At 36.6% G+C, this 17,305-nt stretch overlaps 2 protein-coding genes across 9 annotated transcripts in view; both read left to right on the forward strand.

Annotated features, from left to right (window-relative positions):
- Positions 1-10,889, forward strand: part of LOC107701018 (nucleolar transcription factor 1-B-like) — a 13,906-nt gene extending 3,017 nt beyond the window's left edge. Inside the window, exons 1-20 of one of the 5 annotated variants that reach the window (XM_016502915.1) lie at positions 1,475-1,495; positions 3,422-3,528; positions 3,661-3,842; positions 4,039-4,122; positions 4,254-4,409; positions 4,947-5,011; positions 5,105-5,225; positions 5,455-5,565; positions 5,667-5,794; positions 6,127-6,268; positions 6,825-6,866; positions 6,977-7,084; positions 7,192-7,347; positions 7,492-7,602; positions 8,061-8,146; positions 8,270-8,459; positions 9,197-9,244; positions 9,681-9,812; positions 10,010-10,126; positions 10,206-10,889. In XM_016502915.1, coding sequence (XP_016358401.1) covers positions 3,471-3,528; positions 3,661-3,842; positions 4,039-4,122; positions 4,254-4,409; positions 4,947-5,011; positions 5,105-5,225; positions 5,455-5,565; positions 5,667-5,794; positions 6,127-6,268; positions 6,825-6,866; positions 6,977-7,084; positions 7,192-7,347; positions 7,492-7,602; positions 8,061-8,146; positions 8,270-8,459; positions 9,197-9,244; positions 9,681-9,812; positions 10,010-10,126; positions 10,206-10,301 — 2,133 coding nt within the window. In that variant the 5' untranslated portion in view covers positions 1,475-1,495; positions 3,422-3,470 and the 3' untranslated portion in view covers positions 10,302-10,889. Of the gene's footprint in view, positions 1-1,474; positions 1,496-3,421; positions 3,529-3,660; positions 3,843-4,038; positions 4,123-4,253; positions 4,410-4,946; positions 5,012-5,104; positions 5,226-5,454; positions 5,566-5,666; positions 5,795-6,126; positions 6,269-6,824; positions 6,867-6,976; positions 7,085-7,191; positions 7,348-7,491; positions 7,603-8,060; positions 8,147-8,269; positions 8,460-9,196; positions 9,287-9,319; positions 9,813-10,009; positions 10,127-10,205 lie in introns of those variants that run through there. The other 4 variants (XM_016502916.1, XM_016502917.1, XM_016502914.1 and 1 more) reach the window with 4 other exon arrangements.
- Positions 10,890-12,832: 1,943 nt separating this feature from the next.
- Positions 12,833-17,305, forward strand: part of LOC107701019 (arf-GAP with SH3 domain, ANK repeat and PH domain-containing protein 1-like) — a 48,957-nt gene continuing 44,484 nt past the window's right edge. For all 4 annotated transcript variants that reach the window (XM_016502919.1, XM_016502921.1, XM_016502920.1 and 1 more), the window contains exon 1: positions 12,833-13,388. In XM_016502919.1, coding sequence (XP_016358405.1) covers positions 13,263-13,388 — 126 coding nt within the window. In that variant the 5' untranslated portion in view covers positions 12,833-13,262. The remainder of the gene's footprint in view (positions 13,389-17,305) is intronic.

Here is a 17,305-nt window from a genome sequence, read left to right on the forward strand (position 1 = left end):
CAGAGATACCAAATGATTGGATGTTTCACCATGACTACTCCCTCTCTTTGGTCTTTAAAAATGACTGACATTCATTTAGTGATCAAGTGTAATACCCTTATGGAAATATGATAATATTTTGTAATTATCATTTAAATCGGACTAATGTTCAAATTGTTTGTCATAAATCTCAGTAAAATGTTATGGGGTTTCAAATCAAAATATGACTTTCTGTTACGAAACAGGACGTTGATTTCATACATGTCCACTGTAGAGGACACCAGGACTTAAAGCATGTTTATTACACATTTTGGGAGACACAACAAATGAATAGAGAAAAAATTATGTATCAATATTCCTATTAAATATTAGATATTATTATGAAAATCTTGCTAATTATTACTCCCATTACTGCACTTATTTGTTCATTCTATGTTGCCCCAAAAACACATTAATATGCAAATCAGATACAGTTTATAGATACATTGTATAAAATGGAAAAACTTGTTTATGGCCATTTTACACACATTTTGCATAAAGAAAAATGGTTTTAAAAATATCTTTCATAACATAGTTGAGAATCGTCTTTATGTAAAGTTTGGTATAAAAAATGAAAATTGATTTGTGATTAAAACAAAAGTCCCACTGTTTTTGCCTTTTCATGTCTATTCATGTCTTTTTATTTCTTAAAAAAACAGGACTTTTACAGGACTCTAAACAGGACTCTACAGAGGACATGGCATAACATGAATAAAATATCATTTTTCAAAAATTGTATTTTTCAAATTTTTTCTTATGCTCTAAACAATGTAATGACATGACAAAATACTAAATTCACAAAACTGTTTTTTCCTGGTAGTCAGGAGGATAAAGAGGCTGTTTACCTTTTTACTGACTTTACAGGTTTAAAAGAGATGAACAAATTCTGCTTATTGACATAATTATGGCAATATTTATTTATTTATTCCTTAAAACTAGCATCTCATTTTATGTTGTGTTACTTTTTATGTTTTCTGTACTTTTTAAAATTTCCGTTAAAGGTGCCATAGAATGGAAAACTGTATTTACCTTGGCATAGTTGAATAATAACAGTTCTGTACATGGAAACACCATTGTTTCCTCCTCCTTATGTAAATCTCGTGCATACAAAAGACCACTGAAAAATAGGCGAATCAGAACATAACACCGACTGTGACGTTACAGGCGGGATCACTAATAGTTACGCCCCCAACAACAGCGAAAATAGCAGATCATGGAAATAAATGTTATGTTCCAGGCTGTGCAGGGATGGGTTGGTGTCTGTATTCAGAAAGGCACAGAAAACAAATAACGCGCGTTCCAATAAAATAACGCGAGCCACTAAAGGGTTAGCTGATTGCTAGCAGTAGCCTGTTACATTACAGTACATAAGATTTCACTTACCACATAAACAGAGTAAGGAGAGATGGCTGAGGATGATGGCGAATGATTTACAGATCCTGAGATCTGACAAGCATCTGATCTTGTAAAATGTGTGGTAAGTACTGCCGCTGTAGTTTACACAGAGCACGTGCGATCGCAAATCTCCAAAGTGAAAGCAAAAAACGATAGTGCATTCGAAAGCAGTTTCAATGCCCAAAATTCAAAATATTAATAGCGGCTCCCTGATTCCCGCATTTTATATACAGTATAATTACCAATATTGTATCAATGCATTCTATGGCACCTTTAAGCAATATAGTGGTAACTAATATATTTTTAAATTTCTCTAGAACTTTTTTATATCCTCCTGACTACCAGAAGAAAAAAAAAAGTTGAATTTAATATTTTTTCATGTCATTACATTGTTTAGAGCATAAGAAAAAAAAAGGAAAAATAACATTTTTATTTTATTCATATGCTATGTCCTCTGTAGAGGATACTAGGACTTTAAAAAGTCCTGTTTTTAAAATCAATAAAAAGACATGAATAGACATGAAAAGGCAAAAACAGAGATTTAAAAAAAAAATCCCCAATCCATTTTTATTTTTTATACCAAACTTTGTATAAAAATTATCCTCAACTATGTTATGAAAGATATAACAGAATGATTTGATATACCATTTTGCTTTATGCAACATGTGCGTAAAATGGCCATAAACAGGTTGGCCCATTATGTACAATGTATCTATACACTGTATATCTTTCCTGAGATGTTGATTTATGACAAACAATTGGAAAATTAGTCAGATTGAAATGATCATTACAAAATATTATCATATTTCCATAAGGGTGTTGAATTTGAGCACTAAATTAATGTCAGCCATTTTTAAAGACCAAGCAGAGGGAGTGATCATGGTGAAACAACCTGAATGTGCTCTTTACAGGACATCTAGATTTACAACTGTGACATGTAAGGTCTCAGAGAAATCGCTAAAAAATAATGTCCTCTACAGAGGACAAAACTCCATAGCTTTTGTGGAGTTATTAGAATGATATTAGATGTTAGATCTAATATGATATCCATATTAGAATGATTTCTTAAGGATCATGTGACACTTTATACTGGAGTAATGGCTGATGGAAATTCAGCTTTGCATCACAGAAATAAATTATATTTTAAAGGATATTAAAATAGAAACCATTATTTTATATTGTAATAATTGATCAAATAAATACAGCCTTGAGGAGCATAAGATACTTCTTACTGACTTCTTACTCTTACTGATCCCAAACTTTTGAGCGGTAGTGTATATATATATATATATATATATATATATATATATTGTATATTAGTGTTTATTTGATACTAGATAGATAGAAGTTACAATTAGTATAAATACTAGTATCTGTACAATTAGTCAGTAGTGCTTTTAATTACGTTCAAGTACTTATTCATTTGCTAATAGCCACTCATGACAAATAACTATTCCATTGTTAGTGGTAACAAATTATATATATATTTTTAATTCTCTCAGGATATCAACTATTCATTTCCAGCTAGCATATATTTCAATTGTTGATAATGCCTATTGCAGTTTACTAGTACCTATTAATTTGGTTCCAATGCTGCTTATTCTTTAATTACTTGTAACAATTCAAATATTTATCAGTGTCTTGAGTACGATTTTTAATTAAACTATTTCCTGACTATTTATTACACACGACAAGTCAAAAAGCAATTGTTACTATCAAGATATAAAATTCTATTAGTAACAGTTAAAGTAATATGTACTAATATCTCATAAATATGTACTAATATATAATAAATAACTCTTATTAGATATTGGCATAGTGACTACTAGCAAAGGAATAAGCACTAGTATCTAATGAATGTCACTGTTGAATTACTAGTAATTAAAAAAGTGCTAGTAACAAAAATAGATATTAGTTTAAATGGATAAATGTTGAAAAGTTTTGCCATATTCAGTCAGTAGCCCAATTTTACAGCCTCACTTTGAATTGTCTTGTTTTCTCTATGTAGCCACTTGGCCAGTGAAGTGTCAAGGTGGAACTTGGTGAATTCTGTCATCATGAATGGCAGCACCAGTGTGTCTGGCACCCAGACAGGACGACTCAAAATTGAGTCAGGTACGCTCGCATTCTGTCCACGATGGACATATTCACACAGACACACTACAATTATGTTCAATGTAAAAAAAACACCCTCTGGTTCTGGCCGTTCAACATGCTCAATGCGTTGGTGTGCACTGTTTTTGTTAGATGCAGATACATGGAGCAAAGAGGACTGTCTGACACTGCTGGAGAGGATACGCAGTCTGCTACATGATGGAGACACAATGAAGTATAAAACCACAGAGTCTCATTTTGACTGGGAGAAGGTGGGGTTTGGGGGTTTCACTGGAGACATGTGTAAGCAGAAATGGCAGAAAGTTTCCACAGAGGTGAGCCAAATTCCAGCGAGCTAAAGCAATAATGTGGCTGTGTTCCAAATAACAATAATAAGTGTTTATGTTAAAGACACTTTCTTTAGATTGTCCATGTAATACTGTGAGCTTTGCCAGCTTAATAATAAACAGAACGTTAAAATTATTATTTGCTTTCATTCATTGGAGTTGTGTAATGATTTTCCCACCCCAGGTGCGTAAATACAGAACGATGACAGAGCTCATTGTTGATGCTATTGAATATGTGAAGAACCCATACAAGGGGAAAAAATTGAAGGTGAGATATAAGGAAGTCTCAATATTTAATGTTCTCTTTTTTTTCTTAATATGTCATGTTTTAGCCTGATGTGTTATGTCAACTAAAAGGCTGTTTTCATATTGTTTATGTATGATTTACCTCGGTTTTAGACACATCCAGACTTCCCGAAGAAACCCCTCACTCCCTACTTTCGCTTCTTTATGGAGAAACGAGCCAAGTATGCAAAAATCCACCCCGAGATGAGCAACTTGGATCTCACCAAGATTCTGTCCAAAAAATACAAAGAGCTTCCTGAAAAGAAAAAGGTTCGTTTTAGACAAATACCGGTAACTTAAATGAGAACTGGTACATTTACAACTAAATAAATTGAAATATTAAAATGACTAAAACTGAAACTGAAAAAAAGAAGCAAAGCTACAGAAATATAAAATTGTAGTAAAATGACAAAAGTATATAACAAATTGATTAAAACTAACCTAAAATTAAAATATAAAATTTGAAAATAAAATATAATTAAAATATGAACAAATACTGTAATAGTATATAAATAATACTTATAATCTCCCATTAATTGAAAATATTTGTACTTCAGTATTCATTTGTCCCATCACAGGACAAACTAAATGGCAAAAGGATGATTACCAATGGTAAATATTGTAACAGAAATGGTAACCTAAGATATATACTTTCTCATACATTTGTACCTAAATTCTTGATGTTCATTAAAAAAAAAATACATGTCCTTATAAATGTAAAGTGCTGGTACTTGTAGAATTTCATTGCAAATATTACTTTTTTTTTTGACTGTTTTGCTTTTAAATTTGCACTATTACTTTTGTCAGCTCAAGTACATTCAAGAGTTCCAGAGAGAGAAAGAGGCTTTTGAGAAGAACATGGCACGATTCAAGTTAGTGTCCATGTTCCTCTGCACAAAAATACCTAAGGCATATATGACAGTTTTTTTATTGGTGATTAAGTGAGAAGCTTCTATTGTTTTTAGGGAGGACCACCCAGATTTAATAGAGGAGAGAAAGAAGTCAGACCTCCCAGAGAAGCCCAAGACCCCTCAACAGCTATGGTACAACCATGAGAAGAAGACCTACATGAAAATTCACCCAGAGGTAAAAGAGTTTGGCAAGGAAAGAACATAGTGGTCATATAGTCTTAGTAGAATCTGTGTGTTGTCATAGCAACTTGAGTATAAAGAGTTAGAGCTTTGGAACAAAGTCCAGCTTGTCACCTACTTACATAAAATTCAATTTATTTATTTTTTAATTTTTTTGAGAGCATTTCGGATTTAACTGTTTATGGTCGGACCTGCTCTCACTTTTCCATGTCCAATGCTTGTAGGTAAGCCAGAAGGAGGTGAAGGAAGCATTACGTAGACAATGGTCCCAATTATTAGACAAAAAGAGGCTGAAATGGATCAGCAAAGCTCTAGAGCTGCAGAAACACTATGAGGTACGGCTTTGTGTTCTCACTGAAGCTAAAGTGATGAAGTCTTTGTCAATTAGAGGGATAAAGGACATTGTGAACTTGTGAAATATTGCTTCCTCATACAGGAGACCATGAGAGCATATCTTGAAGCTCATCCGGATGCAAACTCTGACGAACACGTCAAATCTGTCCTGACCAAGGCTGAACGGCAGCTCAAGGACAAGTTTGATGGTCGGCCAACCAAACCACCACCGTATGTTTCAAACCACTGAGAAGCATTTGGTTTTCTCAGGAAATCTCTTAATTTAGTTTATTTTTTTTGCATGGCTTATGAAGTCTTATCTTACCAAAGTTTTGCTCAGTATACCAAGATATGCTGCTGTTATAGAATACTGCTGAAATAGAATGTTGGTGACTGTTTTGAAATCCACCAGTGGTTCTTGTCTATATATTAACTTGTACTATATATATATATATATATATATATATATATATATATAAATATGCAATGTGTGTGATATGTTCAATTCATTATATATATATATATATGTATTAATTTCATCTGTATATTGCTTTGTTCTGCAGAAATGGCTATTCTCTGTACTGTGCTGAACTAATGGTAAACATGAAGGACGTGCCAAGTACGGAGCGAATGGTGCTGTGTAGTAAGCAGTGGAAGATGATGACCCAGAAAGAGAAGGATATGTTCCAAAAACGATGTGAACAGGTCTGACAGACCAGTCCACTCTTGATTTGTTTTAAACCAAAAAAGAAAGTATTAAAAACTGATGTCAAAAAAATGTAATCTGGAAAAGTTTCTGTGGTTGACCAGTAATGGCTGACCCTGATTTATTTGATGTAATACATGTGTGTATATACATTACCGTTCAAAAGATCTTGAAAGTCTCTTATGCCCTACAAGGCTGCATTTATTTGGGCAAAAATAAAGTAAACATAATATTGTGTAATATTGCAATGCAATTACATTTTCAAATGTAATTCATAACTGTGATGTCAAAGCTGAATTTTCAGCAGTCATTACTCCTGTCTTCAGTGTCACGTGATCCTTCAGAAATTGTAAAAAAAATCAAAATGTCAATTGAATTTGTAATCGACAAGAGGGAAGGTAAACACTTCAGTTAATCGGCAAAGCAGGCATGGTTAATAATAATAATCATTAAAATAATACTAAATATTATTATTAACATTTTTATTATTACAGGTCTCAATAACACAGTTGTTACATTAAGAACAAAAATTACAATGTTTATCTCTCTCGTCAGAAAAAGAAACAGTATGAGATTGACCTTCAGAGGTTTATTGAGGTAAGTACAAAGCACTACAAATTCATTCTATTACAACAGATACTGTTGAATTCCTGATCCTGCATTTAAAGGGAGGCTGACACTTTGTCTCAATCTCCGTCTCTCTGCAGAGACTCCCAGAAGAGGAGAGGGAGCGTGTGTTGACAGAGGAGAAGCTGGGAGGCTCCAGGCTGAACATAGCGGGCGCAGGCAGCCCCCTAAGGGCTAAATCTGTGAAGGTGGGCATGTGCGAGATGTCCTTGTTTATGTACTTGCATGCCGTTATGCTCTGGTGGTATGTTGTCTGAATCAGAATGAGAAGTAGTTTCTTCTTGTTGTGCCGTAGGAACTGTGTCGTGACCCTGAGCTGGATCAGTGGGTACATGGACTTTCAAAAGAGAAGCGAGACGCTAAGAAGAAAACACGGCTTCCTGAAACGCCGAAGACTCCAGAGGAGATGTGGCAGCAGAGTGTGATAGGAGACTATCTGGCTAAATACAGAGTAAGAGCAACATTAATGATTTTTCATAAAATACAAAGAGACCCCTGCAGAATCACACAACGCTAAAGAAAGATTTGTTTTTAACATCATGCAGAACAACAACATTATCTAGAAACAATAACCTTAAACTGTTGCTCTTCATAGAATGACCGGAAGAAAGCGCAGAATGCAATGGATGCTGCTTGGAAGGCCATGGAAAAAAAGGAGAAGATTCCTTGGATCAAGAAGGCTGCAGAGGACCAGAAGCGATACGAGGTTCAGTACCGGACTGTGGTCAGTGACCAGACATTTTGACCACTGTCTTCTCACCTGTGCTGAAGAAATGTCAAAATGTTGGTCACCCCTAACTTTCCTCCTCCCCAGAGTAGAGGCGGAGGAGTCTGCATTGCATGGAGTTGTGTCTCAATGTGTATATGCTAAGATTGTGCTGTTTCTAGCGGAATTTGGTGGAACTTGTACTTACGTTTGATGTTTGTGGTGATGTTTAAATGTCTTCTGTCACTTATTCTTGCATATTCTCATGAATCTGACATCTTGATGTGCTTTAACTCTTGTTTATATATGTGTTTGCATTATAAGCATATGTCATTTTTGGTTTATCAGCCTGCTCATCTGTTTTCATGGGTTTTTCAGCTTGCCTTGTGTCTTGTCTTTGCATTCAGAGTGAATAGAAAAAGTCTCTTTGCTCATGTTTCTTGTTTTTCATCCTGTAGAGAGAGCTGTTAGAGATGAGGACAGTTCTGTCAGGACAGGGACAAAGAAAACCAAAATTTGATGGCGAGCCCAAGAAGCCCCCAGTGTGAGTGTAACATTTTAGCTTGTCGCTTTCTGAGAGACATGCCTTCCGTGTTAAAAAAATACTAGGCTATTTTATCTATTTCACTGTTTCAGTACTACTTTGTCGTCTTCTGTCCAACCTCAGGAGCGGGTATCAAATGTTCTCTCAGGAACTGCTAACTAACGGTGAGCTGAATCACTTCAGCCTGAAGGAGCGCATGGTGGAGATCGGCAAGCGATGGCACAAGCTTAGTCAGAGCCAGAAGGACAAATATAAAAAACAGGTTGAGGAGCAACAACTAGAGTACAAAGCTGAGCTTGACGCTTGGGTAAAGGTAGGAAGTTTGTTGAATCTTCCAGTTCCAGAATTGATGGTTCTTTTTTTATTGTCCTGTTTATTAAGTTATTCAAAAATACATAAAAAATACAATTTATATATACAATCACTTAAATACAACTCTTCTATCATGAGCATGTTTTTCGTTTCTAAATAGAAGTATATTCTAAATAGAAAATGTCATAATGAAACTGCCCTGATATCGTAATGAAGAAAAAATGCCTCATTAAACAATGAAAATGAAATTATTCAAAAGAAAACCTCAATAATTTTGGCATTTTTTTATATATTATTTTTATTAATCGTTCATTATTTTGTAATTTTTTTTTAACAAAACTTCACTAAATTTTTGGGGAAAAAAACAAGTTGCTCAGGTTATATAAAATGTCATGTAGTACATTTTAATACTTTTTATTACTTCTTTTTACCTTAAACTATATATATATATTTTTTTCCCCATAATGATTAAGATGTATTCAAGGTACATCACATTACATTTTTAGAATAAATTAAAACTTAAAAAAAAAAAAAATAGTTTTGCAATACCATATGCAACCAACATGAATACAGAGAGTCCACTTTTATGAAATTGGCATGTTTTAAAAAGATTTTCCTTTTTCTCTATCATGGACACTTTTGTGTCACAATGACCTTATTAAAAAATATTTGTGTGAGAAATATGAGTTTGGAGATTTGTAGTAATTTATTTCCCTCTCTTTTTTCTTGTTTCCCTAGTCACTATCCCCTCAGGAGCGTGCGGTATATAAAGAGTTCTCAACTACGGTAAGTAATTGCTCATTTTTGAGGCTGTAACTTGCGCCTAAAGTCAAGTCAAGGACAAACTTTGTCATCAGCAAAGCTCTGTATATTAGCGTTACTTCTCACACAGTCATTCATATAGCTGAGATTGTGATTTATTCTTCTCTATATCAATACCCCCCGCACTGCATGGCAAGATGAGGCACCCTGGTTTATTTAGTTGATTGACTTTGCTTGTAAAGGCTGTTTCTATCCATGCCATCACATATGGTTTTATTATTTCCTTTCTCCCCATTTAGAATCACATCTCTTGGCTCAAACTAACTTGACTTGAATGGATAATGTTCTTAGGGCTGTACTGTGGGGCTACTAATCATTGCTTAAGCTTGAACGTTTTTGTTTTTTTCCCTGTGCTGCTCTGTCCTTGCACCCCCACCCCGCCCTGTCTCTGCCCTCACAGAAACGGCGAAGCACTACAAAAGCACGAGGTCCTGGGGCGAAAATCCAAGTCACCAAGGAGAAGGTGGTAGGTGCCAGAGCCGTGACAGTGGGTCCCGGGGGGGGCAAGCGTTCCATGGCGTACCGGGCCAAGGTAACGCCCTGCTCTCTCTGGGCAACTCACCCACACAGGCTGTGGACTCTACAGTATATGAAGTGGCTTAGGGTGTTACATCATTTTGAATTTCACTAATTGATTTGTGCTGATGGTTTGTGTGTGTGTACACATGCAAATACAGTGATTCGCGCGTATTAAGAGAGTTTGAGAGATGTGTGACTCTTGGTTTCCAGCAGGACACATCGGACTCGGACTCGGATGATGAAAAAACAGGCACTTCAGACTCGGATGATGAAGATGATGAGTCATCTGGCAGCACTGATAGTGAGGATGATGATGAAGATGATGAGGTTAATTTTGCTTTGGTTAAATTCAAAAATAATCGTTGTTATTAGTGCAGGTATTCATTCTTTTCTAATATTGACTTAGAATGAAGATGACAATGATGACGACGACGATGATGACCAATCAGACGGTTCCAGCAGCTCATCATCAGAAGATAGTATTGACTCTGATTCAGACTAACCTGTCCTACCCCCTCTTAGAGGGGGCTGTGCCGGACACACCCCCTAGCAACACCCCTGCCGGAAAATGGGGAGGTGGTCCAGTAGCTGTGAGCTCACTGCATGCAGTAATCTGGCTCCCTATCTTTACAGGGCAAAAAAACATGATGGTGGCCAACAGCTCTCCCCATCATTGTGTCCATGTGCTATGCGACTTGAAGTCAATCGGACAAGGTTTTTTTTTCTTTTTTTCCTCTTTTAAAGGAGCTGTGTTACATGTGTGTTTTTTTTTTTTTTGTATTAATTTTTTATTGCCTTTATATAGGTGTGTTATTAAATTCTGTGTTGCTTTGTTTTGTTCCTTTTATTTTAACTTCAAAATAATTTGCTAATTTAAGCCGGTTGAGCTTTTATAAGTTTCGAAAGTATCAGGGTTGCTCAGAGGTGGATGTTAGGGATAAAAACTTTGAAATGGAGGACATGAATTCTCCTGTTCTCCTGTTTATATTTGTTTGCCTCACCAAATGGGCTCTGAGGGCTATACGAGCTGCTCAAGTCTTGTTTGGATCATTCTGTTGCAGATCCTCAATAATAAATGCACTTTTCCCCCTCTTGTACTCAACTGTGTATTTTCTAATCAATGAGAAAGGTGATATTCATATATTGTTTTCCAAAGGGGCTTTTAGTATTTGAATTGGAGTGACAATGTTGATCAGCATGATGTTTTCTTAAAGAACGAGACTGTCATTTCTGTCAGTGAGGCTGAATTTAATACTGTATAACGCGTTCATTTCGCCAGCGGTATCAGATTTCCCTTTAAAAGTTAAGCGTTCCCAGTTCCTGCCATTAGTTGTGGTCCTGTGCAGGATTCCCCCCTCCGGCCCCCATGCTTGATTTTAGCTTCCTGTCCAGCAGCTCCAGATGGGGCAGAACAATGCGCGCATTCCAGCTCATTGTAACTGTAGCGGCATGTGATTTCAGCCCGTAATGTCCGCGCGCTGGATTGAGCACAATGCAGTGATTATGGTGCCACTTGGAAACACGGAGCTCTGCGCACAATTTACTTTGCAATTACTTTTGAAGCCATTAATACGGAGTGAAACCGCAGCTGTCTCGGTAAATTATAAGGCGTGGTTATTTTCCCTGAGTGGCAAAATTTGCTTTAGAAAATGTGATGTCAGCAGCAAATAGAAACTTTAGGAAAAGGCGCACTTTTTCTATGGATTATTTTTCCTTGGAAAGATGAGAATCACACTTAATCATTGACATGTTTATTTCTCTGGAAAATCCTACTTAATCTGGAAGATGTGTTTTGGAACATGGTAGCCTTGCTGGTTTAAGATTACCATTAGCTGACTGACCAACTAACATGCTTCAAAAACAGATTAACCAGTTTAAGATGCTGTTTTTTTGTTCGTGGTCCTAAACTGGTCTACCAGCTTGGAAAAGCTAGAAACTAGCTACTAGTTTAAGCTGTATTTTCCAATAGGGATCCAATATATTGACTTGATTATCTAGCTCCATTCTTTGATAATAGCATTTTTTCATTGTCTTAGCTCAAGGTTGTTTTATTGAGGTGACTACAGAGCCATGAGGTCCTCATCCTCGCGTTTATCAAGTTTTTCCTCCAGGGATTCTTTATGGAGTCGGTGAGTTGAAAAATGCACTGCTTTTTTATGCGTTATACTACTAACTATTCCATCTGCACATCATATGTGCTTACAGTGAGTTTTTTCTGCCTCCAGATTTGCACATCAGTCTATGCTAACACTCCTCAATTTACAATCTATGTTTAAGTTTAATCAAAGAACTGCCTGACCTCTTAAATAGTTTCATGCCCCCATAGACAGACTGTGGTCCTGTGAGGCCTCAGGCAATGGCCTTTATGGATGCCCCCTCTTGTTGCAGTTGTGAGATGTCCAAGTAATGTGAAATAATACTACATTAAGAAACTGAAGTTCCCACAAAGTAAAATTGGTGAATTTGAGACAATAATTTAACCATTCTGTATGGCATTAGTTACGTGCTTATGCTGTGTTATAGCAGCATAATACACATACAGTATGCCTGCCCTTATATTATTGCTACTTAAACATTTCTTGCTTCAGTGCATGAAACCATAAATTCTGGCTCTGTTCAGGGCAAACAGTATGCTTTATAGACTGCATTACATTTATAAAGTATGGATGAATAAATATACATTTAAATAAATGCATAAATACATGACACATTGTTAAAATTTTTGCTAGTCCTGAATTTTTTATTTTATTTTATTTATTTTATTATTTTACTAATGCATGCATTTTACCAATAATTTATTATATTTAATTGTTCTTGCTTTTATTTAATTATGTAATTATTATTATTTGCCCTATACAGATTTAGTTATTAATTTGATTTATTTATTGTTTTTTTTCCCCCTATCCATTGCGTTCTGACGCATGCGCAGTTTCTCCTCTTGTTTATCCCGTCATCAACGGTGGGAGGACATGAGCGTGCGTGCACGCGCTGGTGTCAGGGAGCTCAGACTGTCAGGACGGGGCGAAAACGGAGGAAAGAGAAAGGGAAAACAGAATGAAACCGCTTCCGAAAGCGGAACAACAATAATTGAAGGAAATACTCAAAATATCAGACTATTTTAAAGCTAGATTGTGGAATGAGCGCATTCTAAACCAGCATCTCACATCTTACATTGGGAGAACAAGGAGATGAGTCTGAACCGTTTTATGTAGATGCAAGTGTACAATTAAGACAAGGGAAGAGGAAAGACGTGGAAAGTACACACAACGACCCTCTCTAGGAACGGGAACTGCATAGCACTGCCACACATTTGGCTACGTCTCTTATCATTTTACGCATTGCCTTACCGTTCAACCTGACCCAAACAGAGACACCGCTCCGTTCTTGACCACCCCTGTCTAATTCATGGTGCTATTGTGATTTTTCTCCCCTCCATTTTTATTGGGCGACTGTGTTTGCAAGGATGCCGGATCAGATCTCCGTGTCCGAGTTTCTCTCGGAGACGACGGAGGATTACAATTCCCCCACGACATCAAGCTTCACCACCCGCTTGCAGAGCTGTCGGAACACGGTCAATGTTCTGGAAGAGGTAAGGCCGCTCTGTCACTGTTATATGAGGGAGGCTCAACTCGCACTATTGTGCAAGACACCAATAACGGTCCCAGTCCAATGGAGGATCCACTTTGAACATACTGAACGTTCATTTCTGTCCTACAACCTCTAAATTCTCACTGACTCTCTCTCTGTCTTTTGAAGCTCCGGTTGGGTTGCTTGTAGCTCGGTAGATACGGATTTACAGTTCACAGAACACTAATGAACAGTGTATGAAATTATCCATTGTTTGCAGTTATACCTTTAACATAGTTTGCATTATTCAGGAATATTATGATCTGACCGTTTCTGTTTTTGTTTTTTCTCTCGCGCTGAACTGTTTTAAGGCTATTTTATTTTGATGTTTTTTTTATGCGCATTTAATTTAAATAACGAATGCTGGTTTATTTTAATAACGAGCTCTATTGTTATGCGCTTCTAAAATGTATTATGTTTATCTAGAATTACATTCCCTCGAGAAGGTCAGTTGGACTTCTATTGTTTTATTGATTATGAGGTCCGCCAACTGACTGTTTCGTCCCAAGAGAAAACGTCATAACTTGGAGTGTTGGCGCGATTCTCTTGAAGAACTCGGTGATGTCATCGAGGTCGTGGATGTGCAGTGCATGTTATGACTTTTTATGACTAATATAACTTCATGGGAATTTAGCCTTCAGTTTTAAAGGTGCATTTCGTATTTTATTCCCGCTATTAAAATCAGCACCTTTGAGAAATATGAGATCAGAAATATAATAAAGCTGTTGTATCGTACATGGAGCGGGTTGCTCCTTAATGGTCGCTGCCATGTTGACATCACATGACCAGCTGTATCATGCAGTTGACAGTTATTATTAATAATATTAATTATTAAAATAAGAATGTTTATAATATAGTGCTTTACCAAGCACACAAATTAATTTAAACAAAACAAGAAATAAAATAATGTTTTGTACAAGTCTTCATTACAGGTTTGGAGTGAGCATGATTAGGCATAATTACTGGACAAATATGCATTAATTATGTGTGTGTTTTTTTTACATCAACAATAAATTCCTTTATATATCTGACAAATATATGGGGCATATCCAGAGATTGTAAACCACCTCATACAAGTGCAACTGTGATTAGATCAACCTCAGTTAATTAGTAAAAAGCAACAAATCACGGAATGTAAGTGACGACAGGTGGGCTAATGGTCCCCATGACCTAGATGTCTGTATGTTATTATGTTCATAGATGAGCATGGACTAGCAGAGTGGTAAAATAGAGTTGAATGGGATTTAGGAATCTGCGTAACCTTTACTTGAAAATAGTTTTAATATGTGTATTATGTATGTTTTTGTGTTTAATTAATGCCTTTAAATCACATGACCTACAGCAGCCTATAATGGTGTCATTTGGGATAATACACCAAAGCATCAGCTTGTTTATTTCATCATGTGAGCTATTAAATAATTTATGCATCAAGCTCCTTCTTTGAGTTCCATCCACAGATGTGAAAATGCATTCGCTTAGATTATTTGCACACTTTGATGTTTTGGAGACGTAAACGAAAGACTCGGGAACAGCCAGATGTGCTTCCCAAAGAGCAGAAATCCCATAAGTCATGCCAGCATCTCTCATCCTCTGTGGATCTGAGAGTTGTGATGTTCTAAGAATAGTTCATGTAACAAGGAGAGGTTATTCTCCCGAGTAGTTTTTCCAGGAGCCGAAAGAGTGAGATAGAGAGAAGGGATTAACCTACTTACACATGGGCCAGTGAACACCTGACTTTCCAAGACAAAAGAGAGCTCTGCAGGCAGATGACGGGGCTTCCTCTCGCTCCGCCACAGAGCCCACTCTTTATTGACACACTGTTTTAATGGCCAAGAAAGACATGGTGATCCCCGAATGACTCTGGGAGACATGAATGTCACCACCATGAATTAGCAATGTCTAGGGTAGTGATAGGAGCCATTGTGAGGCGGAATGAATGGGAGGTGAATGAACAGCGCTCTGAATAATGCACATGGGCAGGCTGACCGTGTTTTTTAAAGCGAGGGTGTTAAGGAAACAAACAGAACGCTCAGGCTGGGTTGTGTAAAGAGCCCATTATAGGTAATGATGTTTCTGGTGATCTGGAGAGACTACTCATTTTGGCAGCCCTATATGTTCTTTTGGCCTTTGAAAGCATCATCAGGAATCCAAAGGATTTACTCTCTCATTTTATTGAGAGTTAGAAGACACAGGAATGTTAGTAGAAATGACAGATGAGATGACATGAATTTGTATTGCTCCAAATGAGCGACATCACACTATGTGTCAGAGCACATGCACTATCCAAAAGGCTAGAGTTCAGATGAACGAAAGCTTTTTAATTTTACTATTTAGCCTACACTACACACTAGGTGTTTACATGCACTAATTGGAATTAGGGCTGCACGATAAATCGCATGCGATATTTAATGCGCATCTTGTCAGAAAGCCGGTTCTGTAATCAGCGGTAAATCTCCATCACCTGCGGGCTTTCACATTGAGCAGCATTAACTACACAGAGCCGTTGTTCACTGATGAGCTGCGCAAAACCACGTTCATATTCGCGCGATTTTTTGCACAGCTCATCAGTGAACAACGGCTCTGTGTAGTTAATGCTGCTCAATGTGAAAGCACGCAGGTGATGGAGATTTACCGCTGATTAAAGAACCGGGTTTACTGATAAGATGCGCGTTAAATATCGCATGCGATTTATCGTGCAGCCCTAATTGGAATGAATACAATCTAATTTCAGATTCTGAACGTTCCGTTTATATGAACCCTAAACATTGCAATCTGATTCACATATTCGTTTACATGTGCATAATGCATTACAATATACGTAAAGCTTAAGTAAACATTGCAGCACTGCACATGTATGGTATTTTTAAATCAGATTGAGAAAATACCCGGATTCAAGTGTTGACATGCTTAATTTCGTTTTGTTTATCAGATTATTTCAGGTCTACACCACCCCTTCCAATCCAATCGAAATCGATTGAGGTGTTTACATGAAGAATTTTCATTCTGATTGAGCCATCAGTCAGTTTATAAATCGTGCATGTAAGCATAGCTATTGGCATTGAGGCGTGTAGTTTCACCTGTGTTTGAGCTGCCAGGTGTTTAGCAGTTTTACTGGAGTCAGCACTTTTAGCTGCACAAAGTGAAACTCTTTTGTTTTAGTGAGTTATCTTTAGTTCTGTTCCAAAACATTATGTGCTGCCTCGTTGCTTCCTGCCTACAAAGACAGCTGCCTTCTGAGGGGACATTCACACAGAATGTGTTTTTCTATGTAAACTTGATGCACATGTCGTGCCATTCTAAAATCGAAGTTCTTTTAACTTTTAAAAAACTTGGCTCTAGACTTTGTTTTTTTATTCCACTGCCCTGTGTCTCACGTTTTTAAATGCAAAACGTGTTCTGTGTGAATGCCCTTTATGGCAGCTTCCTAACTGTCATTAAAACCTCATAAATAATCAATTTAGAGCATCGACTCACAATGATAGCACTCTGCATAGGAGACTCGACTTTCAACTGACTTCAATAGAGGTCACCTAAATAATAATCAATGAATACATTTTTTAATCACACTGATCTATTATTCACAATACGTTGTCCCCTTGGAATTATAAGGTTCTATCTGACATTTTTGTCAAAACTGAGTTATTCACATATTCTGATTCTGTGACAGTGATAGATTTTTTAATGTTGTGTACATTTTGGGACTTTTTATTTTAAAAACAAAAAGGTTCTATCTACACAGTCGAATGGAATGCAAAAACTTTGAAGCTCAATATCTCAAAACTACTCGGAACGCAGATAGAACCTTATAATTCCAAGGGGACGACTTTTCAGTGTTGAATGAAATATGCTTAGGTAACACTTTATTTTAATGACTGTGTT

This window comes from Sinocyclocheilus anshuiensis, unplaced genomic scaffold, assembly GCF_001515605.1.
Source record: "Sinocyclocheilus anshuiensis isolate Anshui unplaced genomic scaffold, SAMN03320099.WGS_v1.1 scaffold1143, whole genome shotgun sequence".
NCBI lineage: Eukaryota > Metazoa > Chordata > Actinopteri > Cypriniformes > Cyprinidae > Sinocyclocheilus > Sinocyclocheilus anshuiensis.